We start from the raw sequence: 27,752 nt of genomic DNA on the forward strand, positions 1-27,752 counted from the left end.
TTACTCATTCATATAGTCAAGAAATGTTTTGAAGACTTATTTTATATGGAAATATTCTAGGTGCTGGGATCCAGCAATACCAAAGGCTAGATCTCTGTCCTCTCCTATCTATGCTATGGTCCACTGAGGGAAGCTGTCATATAACTAAGATGATAGCAGAGTGGTCACAGGTGTTTGGGGACAGCCTAGGGATCTGGAAAAGCTAAGTGTGGGTCACAGACACAACCTTGGATTAGGAGACTTTGAAATTGGTGGTGTCTGCAGGAAAATCTGGAGGGTGAGTAGGTATGCTTCAGGTGAGATAGGCAGGTGGAAGAGACATTTGCAGACAGGCGGGAGAGCAGAACAAAGGCTCAGGGTGACAGAGATATGGTGCATTTGGCACAATGATATGTTCAGTGTGCCCCAGAGAGTGTAGGTGGTTGCGGGAGGTCTGTAATATGAAGGCAGACAAGTAGGAAGGGCAAGAGCATGCAAGACCATTGTGTCCACTTGAGGAGTTTGTTCTAAGGGCCATGGGGACCCCTTAATGTTTTTTAAACGCATGGAAGAAAGATCTGTATTCCATTGTATGAACATAGTCAAGAATGTTTCCTGTTGGGGCTTCCTGTGAATGGTGCTCTTATGACATGTAGTGCTTGTCTTTTAGTGGATTAATACTTATGTGTTACGCTGGGACTGTAGCTGTATAAATACCAACTCATAGGGAATACCTATGTTCAGCTTGAATAAATACCTCCACACAGTTTTCCAAAGTGTTTGTACCAAGAGGTACATTTTAGTCATAATCAGCATGGTCAGACTCCTGTTTGTAGAGACCTCTCCCCCCCGCCCCCCGTCTGATGAGGGATGCAGGCTGCTGAGAGCAGATAAGGTGGGCAGATGCAGGAAGAGATGGGGAAAGGTGTTAGAGTACCCTGGATGGCATACTGAGGTTGACAACAGTGTTGTTGACTGGACAGAGGGAGACAGGAAGTGAGCTGTGTCTACTTCTAACTCTCAAAACACCAAATGAATGAGTTCTTTCCAAAGCAATGACCAAATCTCCAGCTACCCAGACACCACCTTGGTGTCCTATAATTCTGTTCAATACTGACACTACCTCGAGATGCCAGTCACAAGTATTGGGTGCCCAGGGTACCTGCACTTCTGTCTGAAATGGGTACAAATGTGAGGATTTCCAAATTCCCCCTTTCAGTTTGGATACTTGACTACAATGAGTTATAGAAATCAGGAAAATGCCACACTCACTCTCTCAGGTTTATTATGAAAGACAACTCAGGAACAGCCAAAAGAGAGAGGCATCCTGCAAGGTATAGAGGAAGGAGTGAGGAATCTCCATGCCCTCTCTGGACATGCCACCCTCCTAGCACCTCCATGTGTTCAGCAACTGCTAAGGTCTCTGAATTCCATCTTCAGGGAGTTTTTTTATGGAGGTTTTATTACACAGATGTGATTGATTAAATCGTTGGTCGTGAGTTTTGAATATTGATCTGTAGTCCCTCTCCCCTCCTAATCACCCCTTGTTAGATCTGGTGAGCAGCCTCCTTTCTAAAATTATCCTGGGCTCCCAGCCACCACTCATCTCATTAGAATACAAAAGCCACTATTATCACTCCTGAGTCAAGGGCTCAGGGGCTGTGTCTCAGGAACTGGACAAAGACCAAGTGTTTTCTTATAGCCCAAGGATGAACAGACTAATGTGGACTCTGGCTTGGACCACCAGGCCAACAGGGATAGGGAAGAACTGACCACAAGGAGAGGTGGGGCTGGACTGTTTGGCCACTTCCATTGAGCAAGAGACACCACTCTCTGAGACCCAGCTCCAACCTGCCCTTATTGTGGGAAGCCTTCCAGCTGCCTTGACCTCAGGGCAGAGTCCTGGTTTCTCACTCTGGGATGCTCAGCTCCTGCCTTCCCTCTGACCCTGCCTTGACCCAAGAGGGACTAATCCAGCATCTAATCCACCTCTATCTCCCCCAAGACTGAGAGTCCCTAGTTTCTAATCCTCTGGGCAGAGAGAGACAGCAGGGAACCTTGGTTGTGTTGGAGTGTTGGAGGAAGGTGTACAGACAGCAGGTCCCTGGAGGCCCCCTGATGATCCTCCTGGCCTCTCCAGACCCTGAGGGCAGCCCTTGCAGGTTGGTGTCCAAGGGAGCCCCTGGGGAGCAGCCTGCTGGGAAGCTACCGCCAGGTTAAAGCACGCAGCATCAGTTCCAGGAGCCCTGAGGTCTGGCCCCACACCTGCCCCTGTGTGCTGCTGACAGCATCAGGCAGGAGAGCTTCTTCTGTTCTCCCCCACTGGCTGCTTCCTGGAAGAGGCAGCCCAGGCTGAGGGGGACCAGGAGGCAAAGGGTAGGTTGTAATACTTCGACAGTCGTGGGGATTCAGACCCAAACTGGGGGAGGAGACAGGATGTGGGACAAAGGACAGAAGACAGGATCTTAGTCTAGGGCTGTTGGGACATCTTCTCAGGGTGCCCACTCTGGGTCTTGAGTTCTTCACCTAGCCTAGTGTCTTTGCAGCCTCTATATCAATGGCTCTTAGCCCAGGCTGAACATGCACTACAGGGAACATGTGCACATCACTGGAGACAGTTTTGGTTGTCATGACTCAGGTGGGGTACGGGTGTACTGGCATCTGGGGGGATGAGGCCAGGGATGCTGTTGACCATTGTTAAATGCACAGGACAGCCACCATCCCCAGAGAATGATCTGGTCCAAATGCCGCACGTATACAAATACTGAAGATCAAAAATATTGCTCCTGGTGTGTATCTTGTCTGTGCTATTATGTCCTGACTTAGGTGAAGGTGGCATGTGCTGACCTGGAGAGTATCCTTGTGGGGAGGCACAAGAGTGAGTGCAGTGGATGCACACCTGTGTGTGAGCTCAGCCCCTTTGTGTGAGCCATCCTCTGTGACACCAGAGAAGACAGAACTGTCTCCTGCACCTGTCAGAGGAGATGGGGGAGCCAGCGCAGAGCACTGCTGCTACTGCTGCTACTCTGCTACTCTGTCGAGCGGGACGTGGGAAGACAGACTCTAAGGGTGAGGCAGGGGCTAGGTGAGAGGGTGGAGGTTGGCCCAACCATTCCTGGAACTGCGTTGTCAGGTTACCAGAGGTTAAGGGCTCCTCTGGGGCCAGAGACCATGAGTTTAGAATGAGGCCAACTGGTGTCACATGGAACAGATGGATGACATCCACGCACCTTGGAAACGATGTCAAATTCAGTGATAACTACTCAGATTAGGTAAACATGGGGCCCCTTCTGTGAATCCTCGTGGACCTTCTAAAGACAGGGGTCCACTTACTCCCATGTTTCATTTAAGGAGAGGAGACTCAGAGCTGGAAACTTCTTTCTCAGAAGCACACAGAAAAGCTGGGACTTGAAGCCTCGCTCTGATGACTGCACACTGGGTGCGTGTTTTAGACAATTGTCTCTGGAAGCCTAAGTGGAGTGGGAGCAGAGGAGGAGCCCGGGAAAGTGAGCAGTGCAGGGGGGGGAGGTGGAGCCACACAGATGGAGAGAAGCAGGGCCCAGGGGCAGCTATTTATGCCACCCTGTTTCCCTCTACTTTCAACAACCATTCTAACATACTGAAAGCACGCTCTTTGGTAGGTATATGCTCTCGTAGAGAGGTATTGTTTCTCTATGCATCTGTATGTTGTAAATTCTCTTCTTCCTTTTTTAATTTCATAGAAAATTGGTTAATTTTGGATCTTATAGAAAAGTTTTAGGTTGACCGAAAAACACATACCTCCTTTTCCCTGCATACCGCTTCCTCTTTTACCTTTTGTGCTACTGTGGTGCATTTGTCCCAGTTGGGAACCAATCTGGATACATTATTATGAACTCAGCCCACAGGTTATATTAGCTGTCTGTGTCGCACATCCTGTGGGTTTTGACAAATGTATAGTGACATGTATATACTGTTGCAGCGTCATCCAGAATAGTTTCAGGTGCTCTATATTCCATGTGCCCAAGTAGAATTATGCTAGAGCACTCATCTGGTCTTTGCTTCATTCACTCACTATTATTTTAAGAGTCATTTATGGTCTCATTCATTTGGGGAATATAAATAATAGTGAAAGGGAATAGAGGGGAAGGGAGAAGAAATGGGTAGGAAATATCAGAAAGGGAGACAGAACATGGAAGACTCCTAACTCTGGGAAACGAACTAGGGGTGGTGGAAGGGGAGGAGGGCGGGGGGTGGGGGTGAATGGCTCGCGGGCCCTGGGGGGGGGGGTGGCACTTGATGGGATGAGCACTGGGTGTTATTCTGTATGTTGGCAAATTGAAAACCAATAAAAAAATAAATTTATTATTTTTTAAAAAAAAGAGTCATTTATGCTGCTGCGAGTGCATGAAACTAGTACCTGGGGCTCCAGGGTTTGCTCCAGCCCATGTGACCTGCCATCTTCCCAGTTATGATGCCCACACAGGCTTGTCCATTTCTCCACTACAGGCAGTTACAGAACCATCCTCTGATAGGTCCCTTCTGACAGATGTGACCAATGGAGATAGATAGTGGAGCCCTGTGCTGGTGCACTTAGCAGATGAACTGTTAATTTTCCCCACCTGGCTCTCACAGGCAGTGCACAAATATTGCTTTCTCCCCAGATCCTGATCAGCGCTGGGCATTTTCTAATTTGGGGCATTGAATAGGTCTACACTGAATTCCCACTGCATTTCCCTTTCTTTCTCTCATTCCTTTCCTCCCTCTCTTTTTTTTCTTTTTAGTGTGTTTTCTTCTGCCTGTGCTACACCCTCTGTGAGTTCTCTGCTCACACTTTTGCTCATTTCTGTATTGAGCTTCCTACTTGTAGAGGTAACTGGCTTCTTCTACATCACATTCCCTGGTCAATTGTGGACCATTAAAATGATCTTTCCCCACCTTTCCATCTCCTGTTAACTGGATCCGGGATATCTTTTGTTGAACAAAAACTCTTCGTGTTGGTGTTTTTGTTCCTTCACAATCAACCAGTGTTTGTGCTTCTTAAGTTTAAGATGTCGTCTCCACTCCTAGGTCATCAAAATGATTCTCCTACACCTTCTGCTATTAACTTCTCAGTCCTATTTCAAATTCATTCTTGAATCCTGGAATCCCTGTTTGCATGTGGTCTTAGGCAGAAGTTCAGATTGACTTTGCTTCATGAAAGGACCAGTTTTCCCACCACAAACTCCTAGACTGTCCATCTTTTCCCTTTGATCTGTGCTCCCACCTTTATCACATGTTAAGCTGTGACTCATGCAGGGATACTTTCTGGGGTATCCAATCAATTTGGTCAGTGTCTTTATCTGTTTCAGAGTCACACTGAGAGATGACTATGATGTGTATAATGCATATAATGAGTCTTGTATCTGCCAGAACATCTCTCTCCCATTGACTTCATTTTTAGAAGAGTAGTATAGTTTTGCAGTGACTTTGTTTTTCAAAAGGAATTTAAGGAAACTTTTGTGAAATGTACAGCTGATTCCCTGAAACTGTAAAGGCAGCTGCCTGATGATATAATTTGAGGAAGAAGTGTCATAATTACCATATTCACTGACGACATCTGAGAGTATAGATTTTTCTCCATGTATTCAAATCAACTTCTAAATTTTCATTAATGGTTAAATTTTCTGAATTTGGAAGAATTGCATGTGATTGATGGAATCCTAGATATTTTATAACAGAGACTTCCAAAGTGTGATGGAGGACCCTGTCGTCCCAGAGATCCTTTCTGGGGACCATCAGGTCCTCAGTTTTCCAATGAAGATGAGGATGTATTGTTGTCATATCCTTCAACTAAAATCACATGTTGCCACAGGCTGAGTACGTATAAACATTGTCTTGTGTTCCAGCCAGCCATCTTGACTGCACCTAAAATCAAATATTTTCAGAGAATCTCAGTGTTAATTTCTAAGATGGTAAACATGGGGAGTGATAATGCGCCCAAACAAAAGTTCATTAGAGGCTCAAATTTTCTTGAGTACAAAGAAATCGCCAGACCAAATGCTAGAGAATGTTTCTTTATACTTTGTGTCACTATTGGGAATGGTATCTTCCTTACTTAAAATTCATATTCTGAATGATTACTACTGTTGTAATTCTATGAGAAATAACTGGTTTTTGGAAGTGGATCTAATATTTGCAGCTCTGTGCTCTCTCTTGCTGTGATATGTTATGTCTTTATTCTTTTCCTTTTTGGATGGATGAGCAGGTCTCTTCCCTTCCAATGGTTGCACACCTACCTTCTCTTTCTTTCCTTTATAGCACCGCTCACAGCTTTCAGTTCCATGCTAAAGAACAGCAGAAACAGTGAGTACCCTGGTCATTCTCCCAGTCCTAACACAATGCATGGAAATGCATTGTTTACCCATTGTTACCTAATGTTTACCCATTTCACATATTTCCTATTGTTCAAACACAATATTGTTATATAGATTCATGATCTTTCTGCTGGTCCCCTCATTCCCTCTGTGATCTCAGCAGATGCAGCATCCGTGGCTGGCCAGAACTATAGTGTGGTGTCTGAATTCATCCTCGTGGGTTTCTCCACCTTCCCACAGCATCTCCTGCCTGCCTTCTTTCTGTTCTACTTGCTGATGTACCTGTTCACGCTGCTGGGGAACCTGCTCATCATGGCCACTGTCTGGAGTGAGCGCAGCCTGCACACGCCCATGTACCTCTTCCTGTGTGCCCTGTCCACCTCTGAGATTCTCTTCACTGTTGCCGTCACCCCCCGCATGCTGGTTGACATGCTCTCCAGCCACCACTCCATCACCTTTGTGGCCTGTGCCACCCAGATGTTCTTCTCCTTCATGTTCGGCTTCACCCATTCCTTCTTGCTTATGATCATGGGTTATGACCGCTACGTGGCCATCTGCCACCCCCTGCGCTACAACATGCTCATGAGCATCCGCACCTGTGCCCGTTTGGTGTCCTGGACCTGGGCTGGTGGCTCAGTCATGGGGATGATGGTGACCCTGATAGTTTTTCACCTCACCTTCTGTGGGTCTAATATGATCTACCATTTTGGCTGCCATGTGTTTTCCCTCTTAAAGTTGGCCTGTGGGAAGGAGACATCCTCGGTTACCTTGGGTGTGATCTTTGTGTGTGTCTCAGCTCTGATGGGCTGTTTATTCCTCATCGTCCTCTCTTATGTCTTCATCGTGGCTGCCATATTAAGAATCCCCTCTGCTGAGGGCAGACACAAGACCTTCTCCACATGTGTCTCCCACCTCACGGTGGTCATTGTGCACTATGGTTTTGCCTCCATTATCTACCTCAAGCCCAGGAGCTCTATGGACAGTAACACCCTGATAGCCACCACCTATACAGTCTTCACCCCGTTTCTCAGCCCAATCATTTTCAGCCTCAGGAATAAGGAGCTCAAGAATGCCATAAAGAAAAGCTTCCAGAGAAAATTCAGTCCCCTATGCTCCTGATAGTATGTTTGGTGGTAAGGAAATATGATAGCAGGACTGGAATAATAATGACTCTACCTAAGACTGTTGTAGAAATTTAGTATATAAAAATACTGAATAGGTATTGTTGGATGATCTATAGGTGGTGGATGCATCGTAGATGTTTTTTTCTTTCAATTTGGTTGCCACTCTTTTGATCATCCTCCCTCATTCTTGAACTATGTGATGAAGTGCATCCCATAAGCTTTGTCTAAGAATGTGTTATCTACCTATGGGCCATGGGGACCATCACATGGATGTGTCTGGACACTGATACACAGGGCTCTTCTTGCATAGGCAAGGAGGGCAGACACTCCTCTTCCATGGTAAGGGTAAACAAAAATAATCATAATAATAAATGCCACCAGCATTGGGGCTTTTCTTATCAGGTACTGTGTCCAGCATTGTATAAGTATTATCTTTTATTATAACAAATGCACAAGAGAAAATAAACTCTTACTCTCCAAGAATATGACTGACTCTTGTATAGTTTCTACTGTCTTTGGAGAAGGTAAACCCTAAGGAAATTTCTGTGTTGGTCTGAGTTGAGTGAAGGATGTCTCAATGTGAAGTAAAGAGAAAGAGGGAGGGAGGGAGAGGGAAAAAGCAGAGGGAGGAGAGGGCTCCGTGTTGGGACAAGAACATACAGAATATTAAAGGTGTGTTGCTTCCTGACATCTTATGGAAATCCCATTCCCTTCTTCCCCACATTACTTTCAGGAAATCATCAAGTCCTCATTCCTGTGTTTCCTTGAATCTATCTGGGGGATGTGTTGTAGGCACAGTGCTATCTCAAACGGCACAAAAGGGGTCAAGAGTATGGATACCCCTATCATGCAGGTGAGAAATGTTGGTGTGGGTCATACAACACTTGAATGAAGGGGTCACACGAAACGTTCTGTCTGTCTGATTCCCATGTGGGGGTGTGGAAAAGCTTATATCTGAGGATCAAGAAGAGAATCTACTGCGGATCTGCACTATTACTCAATGGTGAGACCAGATATTGGAGCTGGAAGCAGATGTGTGGTAACACTAAACCTAGAGCCACCAGTCATCTCACCAGCATACAAAAACTCTCTGATCATATGGTCAGGAAACAAAGACAACATAGGAGACCAAAAATATTGTTTGATTATATTACAGACAGGTATATGTTAATGTGGGTTCTCTGGCTTGGACCACGAGGCCACCAGGGATAGAGAAGAACTGACCAGAAGGAGAGGTGGGGCTGGACTGTTTGACCACTTCCATTTACCAAGGGAAATCACTCTCTGAGATGCAGCTCTAAACTACCCTTATTGTGGGAAGTCTTCCAGTTGCCTTGACCCCAGGGCAGAGCTCAGCTCCTATCTTCCCTCTGACACTGCTTTGACCCAAAGGGGACTAATCCAGCATCTAACCCACCTCTATCTCCCCCAAGACTGGGAGTCCCAGTCCTCAGTGGGGGCTGTGGCTCTCTGGGCAGAGAGAGACAGCAGGGAACCTTGGTTGTGTTGGAGTGTTGGAGGAAGGAGTACAGGCAACAGGTCCCTGGAGGCCCTCTGATGATCCTCCTGGCCTCTCCAGACCCTGAGGGCAGCCCTTGTAGGTTGGTGTCCCAGGGGGCCCCTGGGGAGCAGCCTGCTGGCAAGCTGCAGCAGGGCTAAAAGCACACAGCATCAGTTCCAGGAGCCCTGAGGTCTGGCCCCACACCTGCCCCTGTGTGCTGCTGATAGCATCAGGCAGGAGAGCTTCTTCTGTTCTCCCCCACTGGCTGCTTCCTGGAAGAGGCAGCCCAGGCTAAGGGGGACCAGGAGGCCACAGGGTAGGTGGCAATACTCGGAGTTGTGGGGAGCAAGGCCCATCTCAGGATGGGGACAGGGTTTAGGAGAAGGATCACAAGACAGGCTCTCAGCCTTGGGCAGCTGCTGTGTGGGGGGGGAGGTGGGAGTGGGGTCTTCTCAGGTTGTCCATTCTGGGTCTTGGATTCTTCACCCAGCCTACTGCCCTTTGCATCTTCTAAGTCAGCATTCTTGTTTGGGCCTGGATCTGTCCCCGCTCTCCTGAAGTGTTTCTATATGTGTGGAGGAACTTTTGCATGTCACATCTCATGGAGAGGGAAAGGATGCTACTGGCATGTGGTGGGTTGAGGCCTGCTAAAGGTTGTCCAACCTGGTATCGCTGTGGTGCATTTGTCCCAGTTGGTAAACCAGTTAATTGTTATTAACTCAGCCCACAGGTTACATTAGGAGTTCACTGTCTGTGTTGCATAATCTGTGGGTTTGGACAAACGTATAGTGACATGTATACACTGGTACAGCATCATCCAGAATAATTTCAGGTGCTCTAGTTGTCATGTGCCCAAATGGAATTACGCTCGAGTGTTCATCTGCTTTTGCTTCATTCACTCAAGATCATTTTACAGGTTCATGTTTGCTGCCATGTGTGCATTGAACTGCTGCCTGGGGCTCTGCTGTTTGCACACAGCCCATGTGACTTGCCCTCTTCCCAACTTCGATTCCCACGCAGGCTTGTCCGTTTCCCCACTAAGGCAATGCTACAGAACCATCCTCCGACTTGCTCCCTTCAGACAGGTGGGACAATGGAGATAGATGGTCCCGAGCACATGTCTGGTGCACACAGCCCATGTGGTCTATGCTTCTCCATTCTCGGTTCTCACCAGCATCCCTGAGAAGTGCTTTCTCCACATATTTCCACCTGCATTGGGCATTTTCTAATCCCGAGAAATGAAGAGGTATATAGTGAGTCAATGGTCATTTCCTAAGGCCTTTTCTTGTCTTAAAACCTTCCTTTCGTGTGTCTGTGTGCCTCCTCCTGTGACTCTCTGCTCATGTTCTTGGCTCATTTTTCTATTGAGATCTCTCCTCCTTAGTGTCACTGGTTTCGTATTTATTTTAGATAGGGTTTTTTTTTTTTTGCATTTTCTTTTTTTTAATAATAAATTTATTTTTTATTGGTGTTCAATTTGCCAACATACAGAATAACACTCAGTGCTCATCCCATCAAGTGCCCCCCTCAGTGCCCGTCAACCATTCATCCCCATCCCCCGCCCTCCTCCCCTTCCACCACCCCTAGTTCGTTTCCCAGAGTTAGGAGTCTTCCATGTTCTGTCTCCCTTTCTGATATTTCCCAAGACAATTTTCAGCAATGCAAAGGCTCTTTCTCCAATTTACATACTTATTCATGGATCTGAGATCTTTTTGTTGAACACATTTTTGGGGGGAGTTTCCATGTTTGTTTCTTTTTCAACCAGTTAACATTTATCTCCAGAGAATGGCATCAGCACTTACAGAAGATATGCTTACGAAATTCAAATATTTCTTTATACATAAAATGTGCATATGCACATTTCATGCATTTTAATGTTTTTATTTGAATCCAGCTAGTTAACTGGGCAATATAGTTTTAGCAATATTAGTTTTAGGTTTACAATACAGTGATTCAGCACTTCCATACAACACCCGCTGCTCACCGCATTAAGTGCCCTCCTCAATCCCCATCACTTATCTCCCCCATCCTCTATCCTTCTTCCTTCTTTTAACCAACAGTTTCTCTCTGCAGTTAAAAGTATCTTTCTTGGCTTGACTCTCACTATCTTTTTTTTTTCCTTTTGCTCTGTTTTTTGTTTCTTAAACGCCCTATATGAGTGAAATCATATGGTCTTAGTCTTTCTCTAACTGGCGTATTTCACTTAGCACAATACTCTCTAGGTCCATCCATGTTGTTGCAAATAGCGAGAGTTCATTATTTTTATGGCTGAGTAATATTCCATTGTGTATATAAACCACATCTTCTTTATCCAACACTTGAGCTGTTATCATAATTTGGCTATTGAAGATAAAGATGCTATAAGCATCAGGGTGCATATATCCCTTTGAATTGGTATTTTTGAATTCTTTGGGTAAATATGTAGTAGTGTAATTGCTGAATATAGGTTAGCTCTATTTTTAACTTTTTGAGGAACCTTCATACTGTTTTCCAAAGTGACACCAGTTCACATTCCTACCAACAGTGTAAGAGGGTTCCCCTTTCTCCACATCACCTTAATGTTTGTGTGTTTGAGCTTTGAATAAGAAGTCCTTCTTTACTCCGAAATCACAAAGTTATTCTCCTACACCTTCTCCTATTAACTTTATATTTCATTTTATGTGTGAAAGCCATCTAGTTTGGGTGTGGTCTTAGGAATTCAGATTTGCACCACTTCATAAAATGGCCAGTTTTTCCACCACAAACCAGTAAACAAACAATTTTTTTTCTGTCTGACTTCTGCTCCCATCTTTATCATCTAGTGGGTTTTATTTTATTATTTTTTTTAAAATTTTTTTTTTAATTTTTATTTACGATAGTCACAGAGAGATAGAGAGAGAGGCAGAGACACAGGCAGAGGGAGAAGCAGGCTCCACGCACCGGGAGCCCGACGTGGGATTCGATCCCGGGTCTACAGGATCGCGCCCTGGGCCAAAGGCAGGCGCCAAACCGCTGCGCCACCCAGGGATCCCATCTAGTGGGTTTTAAATCAGGCAGGGATATTTTCTGAGATATCCAATTAGCGTGATCCATGTATCATACATATCATACGTGTCTATTTCATTGTCACACTTTCTTAAAAAATGATTCTGAGTCTACAGTGAGTCTCAATACTGGGAAGAATAGCTCTTGGTCTCTCCTGTGTACTCCATTTCTAGAAGACCAGTATAGCTTTTCACTGACTTTATCTTTCAGGAAAAAATTTAAAATAATTCTTAAATTTAACTTCTTAAATTGTAAATGCAGTTGCACTGAATATAACTTGGGGAAGAACTGACATAATTTCTATATTAACTCATCCTGTCCAAGAGAACACATTGGCTTCTGTGTTTTCCATGTATCTAGACCATCTTCTGCATATCTACCAGTGGTTAAATTTCTATCCTTAGAGGTATTGCATATGTTTTGGTTAATTCCTAGATATCTTAAACCAGAGGCTTTCAAAGTGTAATATGAGGGCCCTGGGGTCCCAGAGATTCTTTCTAGGGACCATTAGAGTGCTCTAGTTGTCATGTGCCCAAATGGTGAGGATTTTTCCAATGAAGGTGAGGATGTATTTTCCAATGAAGGTGAGGATGTATTTTTGTCATATGTTTCAACTGAAAACCACATAATGCCACAGGCTGAATGAAGAAGCAGATACAAGCATCATCTTATCTTCCATCCAGCCAGAATTTGGACAAACTTGCTAAAATTTAAAATAAAGTCACACTCCTCACTAAATGAGTTTTTTTTTTAATGTAGTTACCTTCCTAAAATGTTACTTATATTAACATGAATTGATTGTTCTTTAAGGTTGAATAAAAGGTTGATTACTGTTCTGTAAAATGTGTTAATAACTAAATATTTTCAAAGAATCTCAGTTTTAATTACTAATATGGTAAGAATGAAGAGTTGTAGCTCACTCAAACAAAAGCCCTCTAGGGGACTCAATATATTTCTAATGTAAAGAAATCCTGAGCCCAAAATGTATGGGCACTATCTCCTCATAGTTTGTACCACTAATGGTGATGCTATCTTATGTTTTCCTTAAATTCTATCTTTAACATGATTATTATGGATGTAATTCTACGGGAAATACTGTGAGTTTGGGATGCTGATCTAATCTTCTGCAGCTGGTGTTCTGTCTTTGCTCAAGTATACTCCACCTTCATTCTTTTACCTTTCTAGGTAGATGATCATATCTCTTCCCTTCCGATCCTGATATTCCTTCTTTCTGTATCTTCTCTCAAGCACCACTCTTGGCTTTCTGTTCCATGCTAATGAGCAGCAGAGGCAGTGAGTAAACTTGCATGTTCCTGATTCTAAAACAATGCATCCATAGTTTCCCACAAAATGTACTATTTGCTAGTTTTGCAGTACATATTCTTAGTTAGCTAAGAAAGTCCTAGTCGATTTCATGTTGAGAAGAAGCTTTTTAAAAATCTTTAAGATATGTGCACATTCATCTTAAGATGTGGTCTATGTATACAATGGAATATTCCTCAGCCATTAGAAACAACAAATACCCACCATTTGCTTCAACGTGGATGGAACTGGAGGGTATTATGCTGAGTGAAGTAAGTCAATCAGAGAAGGACAAACATATGGTCTCATTCATTTGGGGAATATAAAAAATAGTGAAAGGGAATAAAGGGGAAAGGAGAGAAAATGAGTGGGAAATATCAGAGAGGGACACAGAACATGAGAGACTCCTAACTCTGGGAAACGAACAAGGGGTGGTGGAAAGGGAGGTGGGTGGGGGGTGGGGGTGACTGGGTGACAGGCACTAAGGGGGCACTTGATGGGATGAGCACTGGGTGTTATGCTATATGTTGGCAAATTGAACTCCAATAAAAAAAATTGAGTATAGCTGAAAAAAAAGATATGTGCACATAAAACACATCATGCTGTATATCTAAAATAAGGCAATGTTTTATGTCAACTATATAGCAATTTTTTTTATATAGCAATTTTTAAAATCATAAGTAGGAATTGCACTTTTGTAATTCAGGACTGCTGCCTGAGTTGATATAATTATATGACATTGCCTTTTTAGTTTATTCATGTGACTAATCACATGATAGGTTCTCTGATGTTGAATCAACCTTGTCTTTCATAAAATAAACCATGTACTTTCATTCCCTTTCTTCTTCTTCTTCTTCTTTTTTTTTTTTCATTCCTTTTCTAGTCTCAGCAGATGCAGCATCCGTGGCTGGTCAGAACTATAGTATGGTGTCTGAATTCATCCTCGTGGGCTTCTCCACATTCTCAAGGCATCTCCTGCCTGTCTTCTTCCTGATTTACCTGCTGATGTACCTGTTCACGCTGCTGGGGAACCTGCTCATCATGGCTACTGTCTGGAGTGACCACAGCCTGCACACACCCATGTACCTCTTCCTGTGTGCCCTGTCCACCTCTGAGATTCTCTTCACTGTTACTGTCACCCCCCGCATGCTGGTTGACATACTCTCCAGCCACCACTCTATCACCTTTGTGGCCTGTGCCACCCAGATGTTCTTCTCCTTCACATTTGGCTTCACCCATTCCTTCTTGCTAACGATCATGGGCTATGACCGCTACGTGGCCATCTGCCACCCTCTGCGCTACAACGTGCTCATGAGCACCGACACCTGTGCTCGTCTGGTGTCTTGGACCTGGGCTGGTGGCTCAGTAATAGGGATGACGGTAACCCTGTTAGTTTTTCACCTCACCTTCTGTGGGTCTAATGTGATCCACCATTTTGTCTGCCATGTACTTTCCCTCCTAAAATTGGCCTGTGGGAATGAGACATCCTCTGTAACCTTGAGTGTGATCCTGGTGTGTCTCTCAGCCCTGATGGGCTGCTTATTCCTCATCATCCTCTCCTATGTCTTCATCATGTCCACCATATTGAGAATCCCCTCTGCTGAGGGCAGGCACAAGACCTTCTCCACGTGTGTCTCCCACCTCACTGTGGTCATTGTGCACTATGGTTTTGCCTCCATTATCTACCTCAAGCCCAAGAGCCTCCATTCCATGGACAGTAACACCCTGATGGCCACCACCTATACAGTCTTCACCCCGTTTCTCAGCCCAATCATTTTCAGCCTCAGGAATAAGGAGCTCAAGAATGCCATAAAGAAAAGCTTTCAGAGAAAATTCAGTCCTCTAGGCTCCTGATAGCATGTTTGGTGGTAAGGAAATGTGATAGCAGGACTGGAATAATTATGACTCTACCTAAGACTGTTGTGGAAATTTAGTATATAAAAATACTGAATAGGTATTGTTGTATGCATCCATAGGTATTGAAGCAAGCTAGGTATTTGTTTTTCCCCCAATTGTTTGCCCCTCTCTTGCACAGGCTCTGTTTCTTGTTGACCCCATGTGATGAATTCCATCCCATTACCTCTTTCTAAAAATGTGTTATCTACCTATGGGCTAGTGGAGAGGCATCACATGGATGTGTCTGGGCACTGATGTCTGGGCATTCACCTTAAATGGAGGAGCAAGGAAGGACCTTCCCTCCTCCACCATAAGGATAAACAGAAATAAGCATAATAATAAATGCCATCAACATGGGGGCTTTTCTTATCAGGCACTGTGTCCGGTGTTGTATAAGTATTATCTTTTAATTATAACAAATGCACAAGAAAAGATAAACTATTTGTCTCCAAGGAGATCGTTGACTGTTTATAGTTCCTCACTGTCTTTGGAGTGGATGGACCCTAAAGAGATTTCTATGTTGATCTCAGTTGAGTGAAGTACATCAGAATGTGAAGCAGAGAAAGAGAAAGATGGAAAGACAGACAGACAAAGGGGACAGGGTCCAGTGCTTAGGTAAGAACATACAGAATGTTAAAAGTGGAATGTTATCTGAATTCTTATGGAAATCCCATTCCCTTTTTCCCCACATTATCTTCAGTAAAATAGCAATTTCTCATTCCTGTGTTTCCTTGAATCTATCTAGGGGATTATGTTGTAGGCACAGTGCTATTCCAAGATGGTAAAAAGAGAGGTCAGGATATAGGTACCCTTAATACGCAGATGTGAAATATTGGTGGAGATCAAGCAATATCTGAATGGAGGGTCACATGGAACTTTTTCTGTCTGACTCCCATGCTGGGATTTGGAAAGCTTATGTCTGAGGATCCAGGGAAGGGTCCTTCTGTTGGTGTAAATTCTTACTTGAAATTCTAGCCAGATATTTGAGTTGCAGGAAGAAGGAGATGTGTTATAATAATAAACCTAAGAATGACTATCACATATGAGTGCCTGCTGTTTGCCAAATGTTGTGGGAAGGATTTCCTGTGTATTTGTTTACTCTTCTAAGGTTCAAAATGAACTATTATTTTTGCACATTTAGATATGACCCACATCTATTACTATCCACGTTTTTGAAATGCAGAAAATGCAAACCTGAGATATTATTTGTTCCCAGCCACAGTGTCCTGAAGTGCTGAAGCAGGAATCTATTACAATCTGCATGTGTGTGCAGTTGGTGATCAGGAATGCACCTCTCTCTCCCGTGCCCACAGAGAAAAGTGTGGTTGTGACCAGGAGGAGAGAGCTGTCATTAGAAGGAATAGACACCTTTCAGGGAAGAGGGCAGGTACAGCTTGTGCACACAACCCTTTCACACAGCCAGAAAGAAACACTGACTCCAGAGGAGTTACAGAGACACTTTGTTTTTTTTTTAATTAATTTTTATTCGTGTTCAATTTACCAACATACAGAAAAACACCCAGTGCTCATCCCATCAAGTGTCCACCTCAGTGCCCGTCACCCATTCCCCTCCAACACCCGCCCTCCTCCCCTTCCACCACCCCTAGTTCGTTTCCCAGGGTTAGGAGTCTTTATGTTCTGTACAGAGACACTTTGTCACATCAACACTGACAATGAGACCCTGGGGTTCCATTTCATTATTTTACAATTATTGGTGTTAATGACTCATGCCAATCCGTCCTACCTAAGGTGCTCTTATCCAGAGCCTGTGACTATGTTCCCTTCCCTGGCCAAAGGGACTGCATGCAGATGAGATTCAGTTCAGGATCTGAGACAGGAAGTTACCCTGAATCACCCAGATGAGCCTGCTATGATTGCAAGTGTCCTTATAAAAGGATCAGACACAGAGAAATAGGGGTTGTGACACTGAAAGGAGGGATTGCAGTAGCTGAGGTGAGAACCTTGAGCCAAGGAATGCCTGCTGCCTCTCCCAGCTGGGAAAGCAGGAGAAAAACTCTCCCCTGGATCCTCCAAAGGATGCAGCCCTGCTCACACGTTGACTCTCACCTGGTGACCCTGATTTTGGCTTCTGGCCAAAGCGGTTTATGTGCTTTGTTACAGCAGCCCTAGAAAACTGACTCCTGAAATGGCATCCTGTCATTATATGTTATGTGATTTCATGATGAAATTCATTTCAAGCCAGATTCTTAGGCCATTCTTCTTTATGGAGAAGACTTAGGACATTGAGATTGCTCGAGGGAAGTATCTTTGGAAGTCTATTAGCAGCTGTGAAGGAGCCCCAACAGCCTGGCTACAGAATTTGCTCGTTGGCAGCAAGGCATTTGGGTGTGTTGTGAGGACACACATGACCATGTGGGTACCCAGCCCGGGGCTTATGGTCTCCCCCCAACAAACTTAGTAGACTATGAACTGGAGGACACCAGGAACATTCTCTGTGCTCCATGTGATGGGGCTTCTGCATTATAATAAGGATACCCGAATATGCACATCGTCAGAGAGAACTGAATTGCAGGGGGCTAATGTGGTGGAGAAACTAAATGAAGCAAAACCTACCAGGGATCCGGATATCTGGAATTCATTTCTTCAGATGGAAAAGGGACATCTTCACAAGGCTTCTTTTTCTTTTGAGTTTTTTGTATTTGAGTTCCCCAGAGAAGAGAACTACCAGGATGGATGTATATACATATACATATGTATATATATATGAATGTGTGTATATCATATAACATATTTAATAATGTTTCAGGATGTTTTGAATTCATTTTTTACTGTTTGTTTCTATTTTTTTAAATGCACAATCCTATCACATGTATAACATTTTTTCCTTGATACCATAACAATAGTGTTCCAGCTAAAGACTAAGTGACTCCAACTACTAAGTTAATGAGATACAGGTCGTGTAATTTAATTTACAAATTATATTGCCTTTCCTTTTTGGCACTAATTTTAAAAACAAAGAAAAAACTTGAAATAGTATCAAAAAGGAAAGACTTGCTTGGCACATAGTAGGAGTTTATTACATATTTGTTGGTCGACTAAAAAACTCAATGTAGTGAGCAAATAATGCTCCTGTGCAATTACAATACACTATAGCTTATAATACATTGTGTTCTACTGTTGCATTTTATATGGTGTTACATGTCTGCATCCAGCTCTGCCTCTCCTGAATCTGAGGGTTCTTTTAGGGCCTGGTTATAGCAATGTTATTTTTGGGTCCTGAGATTCAGACCAAGTTCCTTAGCAAGGGCTCAGTGAAGATGTGATGGATGGAGGAAGGAGGGAGAGAGCATGAGAGATAAGAAAGCAGGGATGACTGGAAGGGAGAGAAGAAGGAAGGAGAGAGAAAGATCCAGAGAGGAAGGGGCATTCCCAGGGCCCCGCTCATCCTCTTTGGACTTGGAGGAGCTGGCATCCTGCATCCCAGGCTCTGAGGAGAGACCTGTGGGAATCCATACCACAGAGGAGGGAGCCAGGGAGATAAAGCTCCCACCTGGCTTCCTGCTGGCCCCGCGCGGCAGGAGGCGCAGTCCCAGTCCTGGCTGCAAACAGGGCATCCAGGCAAACAGTCTTCTGCAAGCAAGGAAGAGGAACTCTTTCCAGCAGTGCTTTCCAGGAACAGGTGGCAAGAGCGAAAGGAGCTGGAAGGGAGAAAGCATGAGGACCATGGAAAACCAAAGCAGAGGGAGGCTCTGGCTGGAGGGAGGGCTCTGGGAGGGTGATGGGGTGGAGGGAGGGTTACAGTCCCAGCAATCTGGTCCCATCTACTGCCCACGCTGCCTCTTTCCCTCAAAGCCTGGACCCCCAGCAGTCAGGGATGCTGGCGTCCACTCCCAGGAAGGAAGTGGTCGCTGTACAGGTGTGGGGAGAGTGGTGTTGAGCCAGGAGGGTGACACTGGGTTTCTCACCGTGCACATGTGTTCATTTATGCAGCACTGTGTGTGCTTCTGTGAATACTGTTTGCATATGTGCACTTGTGTTTGTATATATTCATCTCCTGTGCTACTGTGACAAAGTCCCACAACCAGGTGGCTTTAAACAACACAAATTTATTCTCTCACCATTTTGGAGGCTATGATTTGGCAGGACCATGTTCCTTCCAAAGGCTCTAGGAGAGAATCTTTCCTGGCTTCTTCCAGATTCTGGTGGCCCCAGGCATTTCTTGGCCTCTGCCTCCGTCTTCACAGGCTGCTTCCCTCTCTGTGTCCCCTCCTACTCCTGTGAGGACACCAGTCATTGGATTTAGGATGCACTTTTATCCAGGATGATCCCACCTTGATCCTTACCTTGATTACATTTGCAAAGACCCTGTTTCCAAATAAGCTCACATTCTAACTTTCCAGTGGACATGAATTGAAGGGAGGTGCTATTCAACCCACCACGGCCCTTGTTTATGTGTTCCTAGCTTATCCCAATCCCAGACAAGTTCCAGGCACCTGGTTCGTGCTCAGTAGATGGCTGCAGAGCAAGCAACAGTGTCTCTGTTCCTGGCTGAGTGTCTCCTGGGTTTCACTGCCAGTGTGCATTTCAGAACCATGTACCTGTGTGTCTGTGTTCAGCTCTATTTGCTTATGCTCCTGGGAGTCCAGTCCTGAGTCTCTAACACAGGTGCATAAGGAGAGAGAGCTGAGTGGGTTGAATAGTGTGAAAGAAGGGCACAGGGACAAGATGTGGGAGCCAGCCTGAGTGTGCCCAGGCTTGGGGTTCTGGCTGAGAGCCTATAGCTAGGATGAGGGCCTGGCCTTTCTCCTCCTTTAAGTCACATTTGTATAAGTCACTTGGAGACTTTGGAGGAGTTGTTCTCAGAAGGGTGACATAGAACAAGTGCCAGACAGAGACACAGAACCAAGAGAGACCCCCTTTTTTTGTACCATTTATACATTTTGGAGCACATACCCTGGCCTGTTTGTAGCCAGGAAATAGGAAGAAATGGGCTGCCCAAGGGAGTAGCAGTAGGTGCTGGGGCAGGAGATATTCACAGTGTAGAGCAAAGATTACCCCAGAACAGGGGTTGGCACCAATATGCATCACCTGGAAGAGAAGTGTGAGTGACGGCCAGCCCAATAATGACAATAAAAGTGACTACTACAATGCCAGCTAGCATTCTTTGAGAACTTTCTCTGTGTTAATCACTTGGCATCAAATCCCCACAGGGAACTTATGAGAGCAGTTCTCTGTTTATCCCAACACAGGGTGAGGACCTGGAATTAGAACCCCAGGTTGGCAGGACTCCACAAGGTGCGTGTGTCTCAGAGGATGGACTGTGGCAGCCAGCAGAGGGGTGGAGTTGAAAGGGGAGGTGGGCAGACACAGTGCACCAGGAGACAGGGTGTGAGGCCAGAGCCAGGGCTAGGCCATGGCACAGAGGGGCTGGGAGTGGGAGCCAGAGATGATAGCTGAGATTTGAGGTAGAGGAGGCTGTTGAGACTAGTGCCCCAGGATTGCTGGGCTGCCCCCAGGTCCTTGTCAGCCCACAAATGTTACTTTCCTCTATGAAGGACCCCATCCTGACACTTAGCCCAATTGTCCATTTTCCAGATGGGATTCTAGGACCTCCAAGCATTGGCTGACCATGGCTCTAAGATACCACTTAGCAACAACCTTCTGGGGGAGGGAGTGAGGAGTGTGGAAGCAGCGTTGTGATATCGTGGTGAGCCCTGCCCCAGTGTAAGTATTTGAAATCTTGTCATCAAATGTATGCAATGAATGTAATAATGATGTGTGTATCATGGATATACATGTATGGATCACTGAGATATATATATTTGTCAGTGATACAGATATCAATATAAGTGTGTGTGTGTGTGTGTGTGTGTGTGTGTGTGTGTGTGTGTATACATTTCTTTTCTAATTTTTCATCCAGAACTACGGTTTAAGAGCCATCCACATTGCTATGTGGATGTCAGGTTTTTTTTTTTTTTTTCCTATATGCCATTTAGAGCTTCATGGTTCACGCCCACCACAGGTTACTTCTCCACACCCCCAGGTGGTGAGGGTCTCGCAGACTGCCCCGGACTCTGCCATCACAGACAATGCTGCAATGACTGGCCTTGACCACGTCCCCTCACTGAGCTGTGTGAGAGTTTCAGATGGAGACCTAGGAGCAGTGTTTGTGGGACTTCAGGTAAGTGTCCCCTTAATTTGGCCATGAACCACCAAGTACCCACACGAGTGACCACAGTCCACTTATCTCACCTCTAGGTCAACACACAGCAGATCCAGCTTTCTAAGTCTTGCTGCTTTAACAAGTGGAAGGGGATGCCTGTGCTCACTGTGTTCACAGAGTATTGCCGTTTTAAATTGAATTCCTCTAATTGCTAATCATCTGCTTACATCTTTGCTGCTTGCTTATTGCACTTCCTCAGCTGCAAATCTCCCGTGCCCACCTCCTCCGTTGCCCACTTTCTTTTTTTTTAATAAATTTATTTTTTATTGGTGTTCAATTTGCCAACATCCAGAATAACACCCAGTGCTCATCCCGTCAAGTGCCCACCTCAGTGCCTGCCACCCAGTCACCCCCACCCCCCTCCTACCTCCCCTTCCACCACCCCTAGTTTGTTTCCCAGAGTTAGGAGTCTTTCATGTTCTGTCCCCCTTTCTGATAATTCCCACTTATTTTTTCTCCTTTACCCACTTTCTATCATGATCCTGTCTTTTTCTCCTTGGTTTTCTCATTTTTCTTTGTTCTTATTGTAGATTGGTCTCATTAGATATCTCATTAGATATTGGTTTCTTGTCATTGGTTTGGGTTTTTTTTTTTTCAGTTTGACTGAAGTATACATATTATACAAAAATCTGTATGTTTTTAATGTATACATTTCAATGAGTTTGGACATATGGCTATAATTGTGATGCCATCACCACAATCAAGGTAATAAAGGTAACCACCATCTCCAAAAGGTTACTTGTGTCCCCTTCTTCTGTATGTTTGTGTGTTAAAACATTAATGAGATCTATCATCTTAACAAATTTTTAATTGAAATATACTGACAGCATGGTATCGATTTAAGGTGTACAACATGCTGAGTTGGTATATTTATATATCGTAATGATTGCCCTTGCAGTGATAGTTAGCACCTCTATCAGGTCACATAATAATTATTTCTTTTTTGTGTTGGGAATAATGAAGATCTAATCTCTTAGCAAGTTTTATGATTGGAATACAATAGTGTTGTCTATATTCTTTCTTTCCTTTTTTTTTTTTTTGCCTATATTCTTAAGAAGTTTTTAATTGCGCACTATTGTATTGTTAAGTATAGGCTCTGGGTTATATAGCAGAGCTCCAGAACTTACCTATATTGCAAATAGCTTCCTGTTCTCTGCCATCTGTTAACTTTATCTGTGATGCTCTTTGTTAATATGACTCATAAATCTGATGTTAAAGTATCAATCTTTTTTATTTAAAGTTTGTGTCTTAAAAATAAATAAATAAATAAAGTTTGTGTCTTTTTTTTTCTGTTTAAGGAACTTGTTTCCCGTTGTTAGAGCACAAAGATCCTATTACACTTGTTTTCATTAGCTATGTTTTTATCTGTCACAATTGTTATTAATCCATCTTGATTCACTTTTCTTTGGGATATTGAGAGTCTAGTTTTGGTTTTTGTTTGTTTGGTTTTTTTTTGTTTTGTTTTGTTTTTATACAGAGTTTTGGTTTTTGTTTATATGGAGATACTTTCCTCAACAGCATCCCCTTAAACATTCATCTTTTTCCAAAAGACTTGTGGTGTGACCTTAACCATATACAAATGGCTCTGTTTTGGAGGTCTGCATTTGGAATCACTGGTCATCTGTGTGTCCTTGCACTAATCCCACACTGCTTTGTTTCCAAGAATCTGTAGAATGTCTCCATTTCTCAGAAGGTAATTCCCTTCTACCCACCTCCTTTTACTCTTCATTTCAAGACTGACTAGTGATTCATGGGTCATTATTTTTTCATAAACATTTTAGAATAAATTTATCATCTCTCTCAAGCAATCCAATGGATATTTTTGAGAAGATTACATTGCATGTGTATGTTAAATTTGGGGGAGAATGAACATCTTTCTGACAGTGTCTTTTCTTTTCATACATTTACTTATATGATCTGCCATGTTTTCTATCTAGTAGAGATTTAATTGTTCTCCATGAAGCTCTTGTGTGTTCTTATTTAAAGTAATTCCTAGATTGTTGACAGGTTTTGTGCAACTTTGAGTGATATCATATTTTGTAATATTCTATTAACTAATTTTAAATTTATGAAACGTAAGTTACAAAAATAATACTGAAAATTCCTATCCTCCCCTCACCAACCCTCTCTAATGCCAGGATGATACAGAACCCCAGTACTGTTCAGACCCAGGAAATAATTATTGGTATGTAACACTACATAGCAACAGATCTTACTAGAATTTTTCTGACTCTCCACTAATATCCTTTTTCTATCCCAAGACACAATCCATTTCATTTGGTTGTTATTTCAACTTTTCATTAATTTTTCCTTTTAGCCCGAAGATTAATGAGTATTACCTAACTGTGGTGATGTCAAGTGGTTCGACCTGACATTTACATTCTAAATACTTGGGAACTTTGAGATATTTTCTTCTTATTAATTTCCAGTTTTATTGCCAAATGATCAGAAACCTGGGTCTCTATGATATTGGTACTTAGGAATATAATTGTGCTTGCTTTATGGCCCACACAGGGTCTTTTCTGGTGATAATTCCATGCTCTTAGTGTTTGTTTGTTTGTTTTACTTTTTGTTTGTTTTTGGTGTAATAAATAGGCATGTAGATGTGTCTATGTGTATTTGTACAAATTTGTACGGATTAAATATCCATATATAAGTATACATTAGCTATATCTACATATATATATATAGAACTGCTCAAATATTAAATAATGTGCCCGAATTAAGTCCTAAAACACCAGTAATTATGAAAGAGATAAATGTATTAAATACCCAATTAAAAGAGAGATACAACCATAAGTTGCTACACTTTAAGAAAATCTAATTCTGGTCATTTATGTCTATTCTCAGCCTTAACTTCTCCAGTGTTTACTCTCTTATCTATTCTATGTCCCCTACTAAGTGCATTATCTGTATAATCTTATTAATCTTCATAATAATCTTGTTAGCTAGACATTGTTAATCATCAACTTCCTTTTAGGGATGAGGAAACTAAGGCTTAAAAAGATTAAGGAACCAACCCGATGTTGTTGCTGTGGGTGTAGTTGTTGGAAGCACTGTTTTAAAACAATTTCTCAAATTTATTTAACTCAAGTGGTTAACACGGTAGAGATTTATATAAAGAGAAAAAAAGCCACCACATACTACTTGCTAAACCTTGCAGACAGCTTAGAGATGATGCAGCAAACCCAGCATAAGGATGGTGAGATTTGCATCATCCTTTCAAAGATGGAATTTAAAATAGCACCAAGTTTCTCCAATTCCAAAATTTGTATTGGTGACCCCCACATCATAACTTAAAAAAAAAAAAAAAAGACCGAATTGTTGCTTTTTTCTTTAATTTTCCATTCCTACTTAGAAAAATGACCCAAAGCACTGACAAGCTCTGAAGGAGGACTCAATCCAGGTGTGGCTGAATAGACACTCTGAGCTCCTTCCACCAGGATTTTAAAATAGTGGTTACTATTATCATTATTGCTACTACTACTACTACTACTACCACCACTACTACTACTATTATTATCATTGTTTCCTGTATTCTTAATATGCACCAGGGCCTACACTGTGCCCTTGAGGCGCATGATCTTCCCTGAACCCCAAACAGCTCTGAGGAGTGCTGATGGTCATCGTGAGCAGCCAGTGGCAGAGGGACTGGCCATGGCCTGCAGAGTGAGGGCCCCACCCCAGGGAGTCCTCCAGGGCTGGGCTCAGTGCAGACCCGGCACTCCTGCCCACCGGGCCACCTTCACTCTCTCCCCACTCAGGGATGGCTGCCACCTTGGGCCTAAACCACAGCTCTGTGTCTGAATTCATCCTTGTGGGCTTCTCCACCTTCCCGCCCCATCTCCTGCCTGCCTTCTTCCTGCTGTTCCTGCTCATGTACCTGTTCACGCTGCTGGGGAACCTGCTCATCATGGCCACTGTCTGGAGCGAGCGCGGCCTGCACACGCCCATGTACCTCTTCCTGTGCGCCCTGTCCATCTCCGAGATCCTCTACACCTTGGCCATCACCCCGCGCCTGCTGGCAGACCTGCTCTCCACCTGCCGCACCATCGCCTTTGCAGCCTGTACCACCCAGATGTTCTTCTCCTTCACGTTCGGCTTCACCCACTCCTTCCTGCTCACGGTCATGGGCTACGACCGCTATGTGGCCATCTGCCACCCTCTGCACTACAATGTGCTCATGAGCCCCCGGGGTTGTACCTGCCTGGTGGCCTGGTCCTGGGTTGGTGGCTCAGTCATGGGGCTGGTGGTGACCACAGCTGTTTTCCACCTCACTTTCTGTGGACCCAATGAGATCCACCATTTCTTCTGCCACGTGCCCCCTCTCTTGAAGCTGGCCTGTGGAACTGATGTACCAATAGTGGCCCTGGGTGTGGGGCTGGTGTGCATCACCGCCCTGCTGGGCTGCTTTCTCCTCATCCTCCTCTCCTATGCCTTCATCGTGGCTGCCATCTTGAGGATCCCCTCTGCTGAGGGCAGGCACAAAGCCTTCTCCACCTGTGCGTCCCATCTTATAGTGGTCATTGTGCACTATGGCTTTGCCTCTGTTATCTACCTCAAGCCCAAGGCTCCCCAGTCTCTGGAAGGAGACACTCTGATGGGCATCACCTACACAATCCTTACACCTTTCCTCAGTCCCATCATCTTCAGTCTCAGGAATAAGGAACTGAAGACCGCCATGAAGAAGACCTTCCTCAGCAAACTCTATCCCCAGAGCTCCTGAAGTGGCTTCTTTTGTGGCAGGGGATGTGTTGGGTAGAGGCTCCTCAGGCTTCCATCGATAAGATGGGAATGATTATGCTTCACTTATAATGATCTTTTTTAAGATTTTATTTATTTGAGAGAGAGAGAGAGAGAGAGCACGTGCACAGGAGAGAGAGAGAGTGTGTGTGTGTGTGTGTGAGAGAGAGAGAGAGAGAGAGAGAGAGAGCAGGGGGAGGGGCAGAGGGAGAAGCAGGCTCCCTGATGAGCAGAGAGCCCAATGTTTGGGGCTGGATCCCAGGACCCTGGAATCATGATCTGAGCCAAAGGCAGACAGTTAACTGACTGAGCCTCCTGGGTGCCTCTAGTGATGATTCTTGTATGTGAATTCCCCCCACTTGCCTACTTGGCAAGTACTCTAAATTCTAGATATTTGTTTTCTCTCCTTTCACCTGGTCTCAGTGACCTCATTCCTCCCGGATTCACTGGGGTCACAACCTCCCCAATATTAATCATGTATATCAACTTCCTCCTGGTTCATGTGCCTGAGGGTGGCTGGGAGTAGGACGGGGGTGAACTAGGGGGTGATGCCCCCATACTATGTGGGGAAACCTATGTGCATAGTTTATCACAATGTGTAAATGAGAGATGCTTGCTCTGCCCAAAATATATATAAACTGTGATTGGGCACCATTGTGTCCTCTGCTTCAGATACATCATTGCTTTCATTCTGAACACCATGTTGAAGAAAATAAAGCATTTTTAATGAAGAAAATGATTGTTCATTTTTAGTTCTTCACATTGTTGGTGGAAAGATGTCTCCTCCTATGTGTTGCCTTTGTTAGCTGAGCTGAATGACCAGCCTGAGGATGCAAATTACAGAAGAAAGAAAAACAATCTGAATTTCTCCTTGGAGGAAAAGAGCTGTGTAGACAGATGGGGCAAAGATGTGGCAGGGGACTAAGGAAGTGGGGTCTGGGCTGAGGGAAAGGGTTGGGAGAGAAGGAAAAACCCGTTACTAGTAGTTAACTGGGACATAAAGGAGGTGGTGGTCCAATGATTGGTGAAGAAGTTTGAGGAAAGAATAGACATGTAAATGGGCATTTTATAAGGTTTATGAGGTTGCCAAAAGTGCCTGATGTAAATTCCCCTTCTCTGACTCCCTTGCAATCCTCAATAAACATCCATTTCTCTTTCGTGTGTTATGGAGTCAGATATATTGGTCAGTAACATGCACAGGCTGAGTCCTGCTTCAAGGGAGGTGCTTAGGCAAAGTCAGGCAGCCCCTTGGGGCTGTACCTTATTTTTAAATGGAGAACTGGGCACAGTGAGGTTTGGGACCTGCTCAGGGTCACAAAGCCAGCGAGGTACAGGGATGCGGTATGGGGTAATGGTTCTCCAAACTGGAGACACATCACAGTCACTTGGATGGCTGGTTAGGTCATAGGCTGCTGGGCCCCACTCCAAAGTGTCTGATTCAACAAGTCTGGGAAGGGGCTCTAGAATCTGCATTTCTAACAAGCTCTCAGGTGCTGAGGCTGCTGCTCTGATGATGACACTTTGGAAACCACTGCTCTACAGAATCTTTAGCTCAAAGATAAAGCCAGATATTTGATTTGGAAACAAAAGTAACCAAATTTCTCTATTTCTTTCTTTCTTTCTTTCTTTCTTTCTTTCTTTCTTTCTTTCCTTCTTCCTTCCTT

At 44.1% G+C, this 27,752-nt stretch overlaps 3 protein-coding genes across 3 annotated transcripts; all 3 read left to right on the forward strand.

Annotated features, from left to right (window-relative positions):
* Window positions 1-6,494: 6,494 nt before the first annotated feature.
* LOC112913195 (olfactory receptor 10H3-like) lies at window positions 6,495-7,433 on the forward strand. Its single transcript, XM_025989799.2, has one exon. It carries the CDS (start codon window positions 6,591-6,593, stop codon window positions 7,431-7,433), a length of 843 nt encoding a protein of 280 aa, XP_025845584.2. The 5' UTR covers window positions 6,495-6,590.
* Window positions 7,434-14,174: 6,741 nt separating this feature from the next.
* Window positions 14,175-15,119, forward strand: LOC112913196 (olfactory receptor 10H4-like). The gene has a single exon (XM_025989800.2). It carries the CDS (start codon window positions 14,190-14,192, stop codon window positions 15,117-15,119), a length of 930 nt encoding a protein of 309 aa, XP_025845585.2. The 5' UTR covers window positions 14,175-14,189.
* Window positions 15,120-25,111: 9,992 nt separating this feature from the next.
* On the forward strand, window positions 25,112-26,071 carry LOC112913279 (olfactory receptor 10H1-like). Its single transcript, XM_025989863.2, has one exon. The coding sequence runs from the start codon at window positions 25,112-25,114 to the stop codon at window positions 26,069-26,071; it is 960 nt and encodes a 319-aa protein (XP_025845648.2).
* Window positions 26,072-27,752: the final 1,681 nt, after the last annotated feature.

The sequence above is a fragment of the Vulpes vulpes genome, chromosome 9, assembly GCF_048418805.1.
Source record: "Vulpes vulpes isolate BD-2025 chromosome 9, VulVul3, whole genome shotgun sequence".
NCBI classification, from domain to species: Eukaryota; Metazoa; Chordata; class Mammalia; order Carnivora; family Canidae; genus Vulpes; species Vulpes vulpes.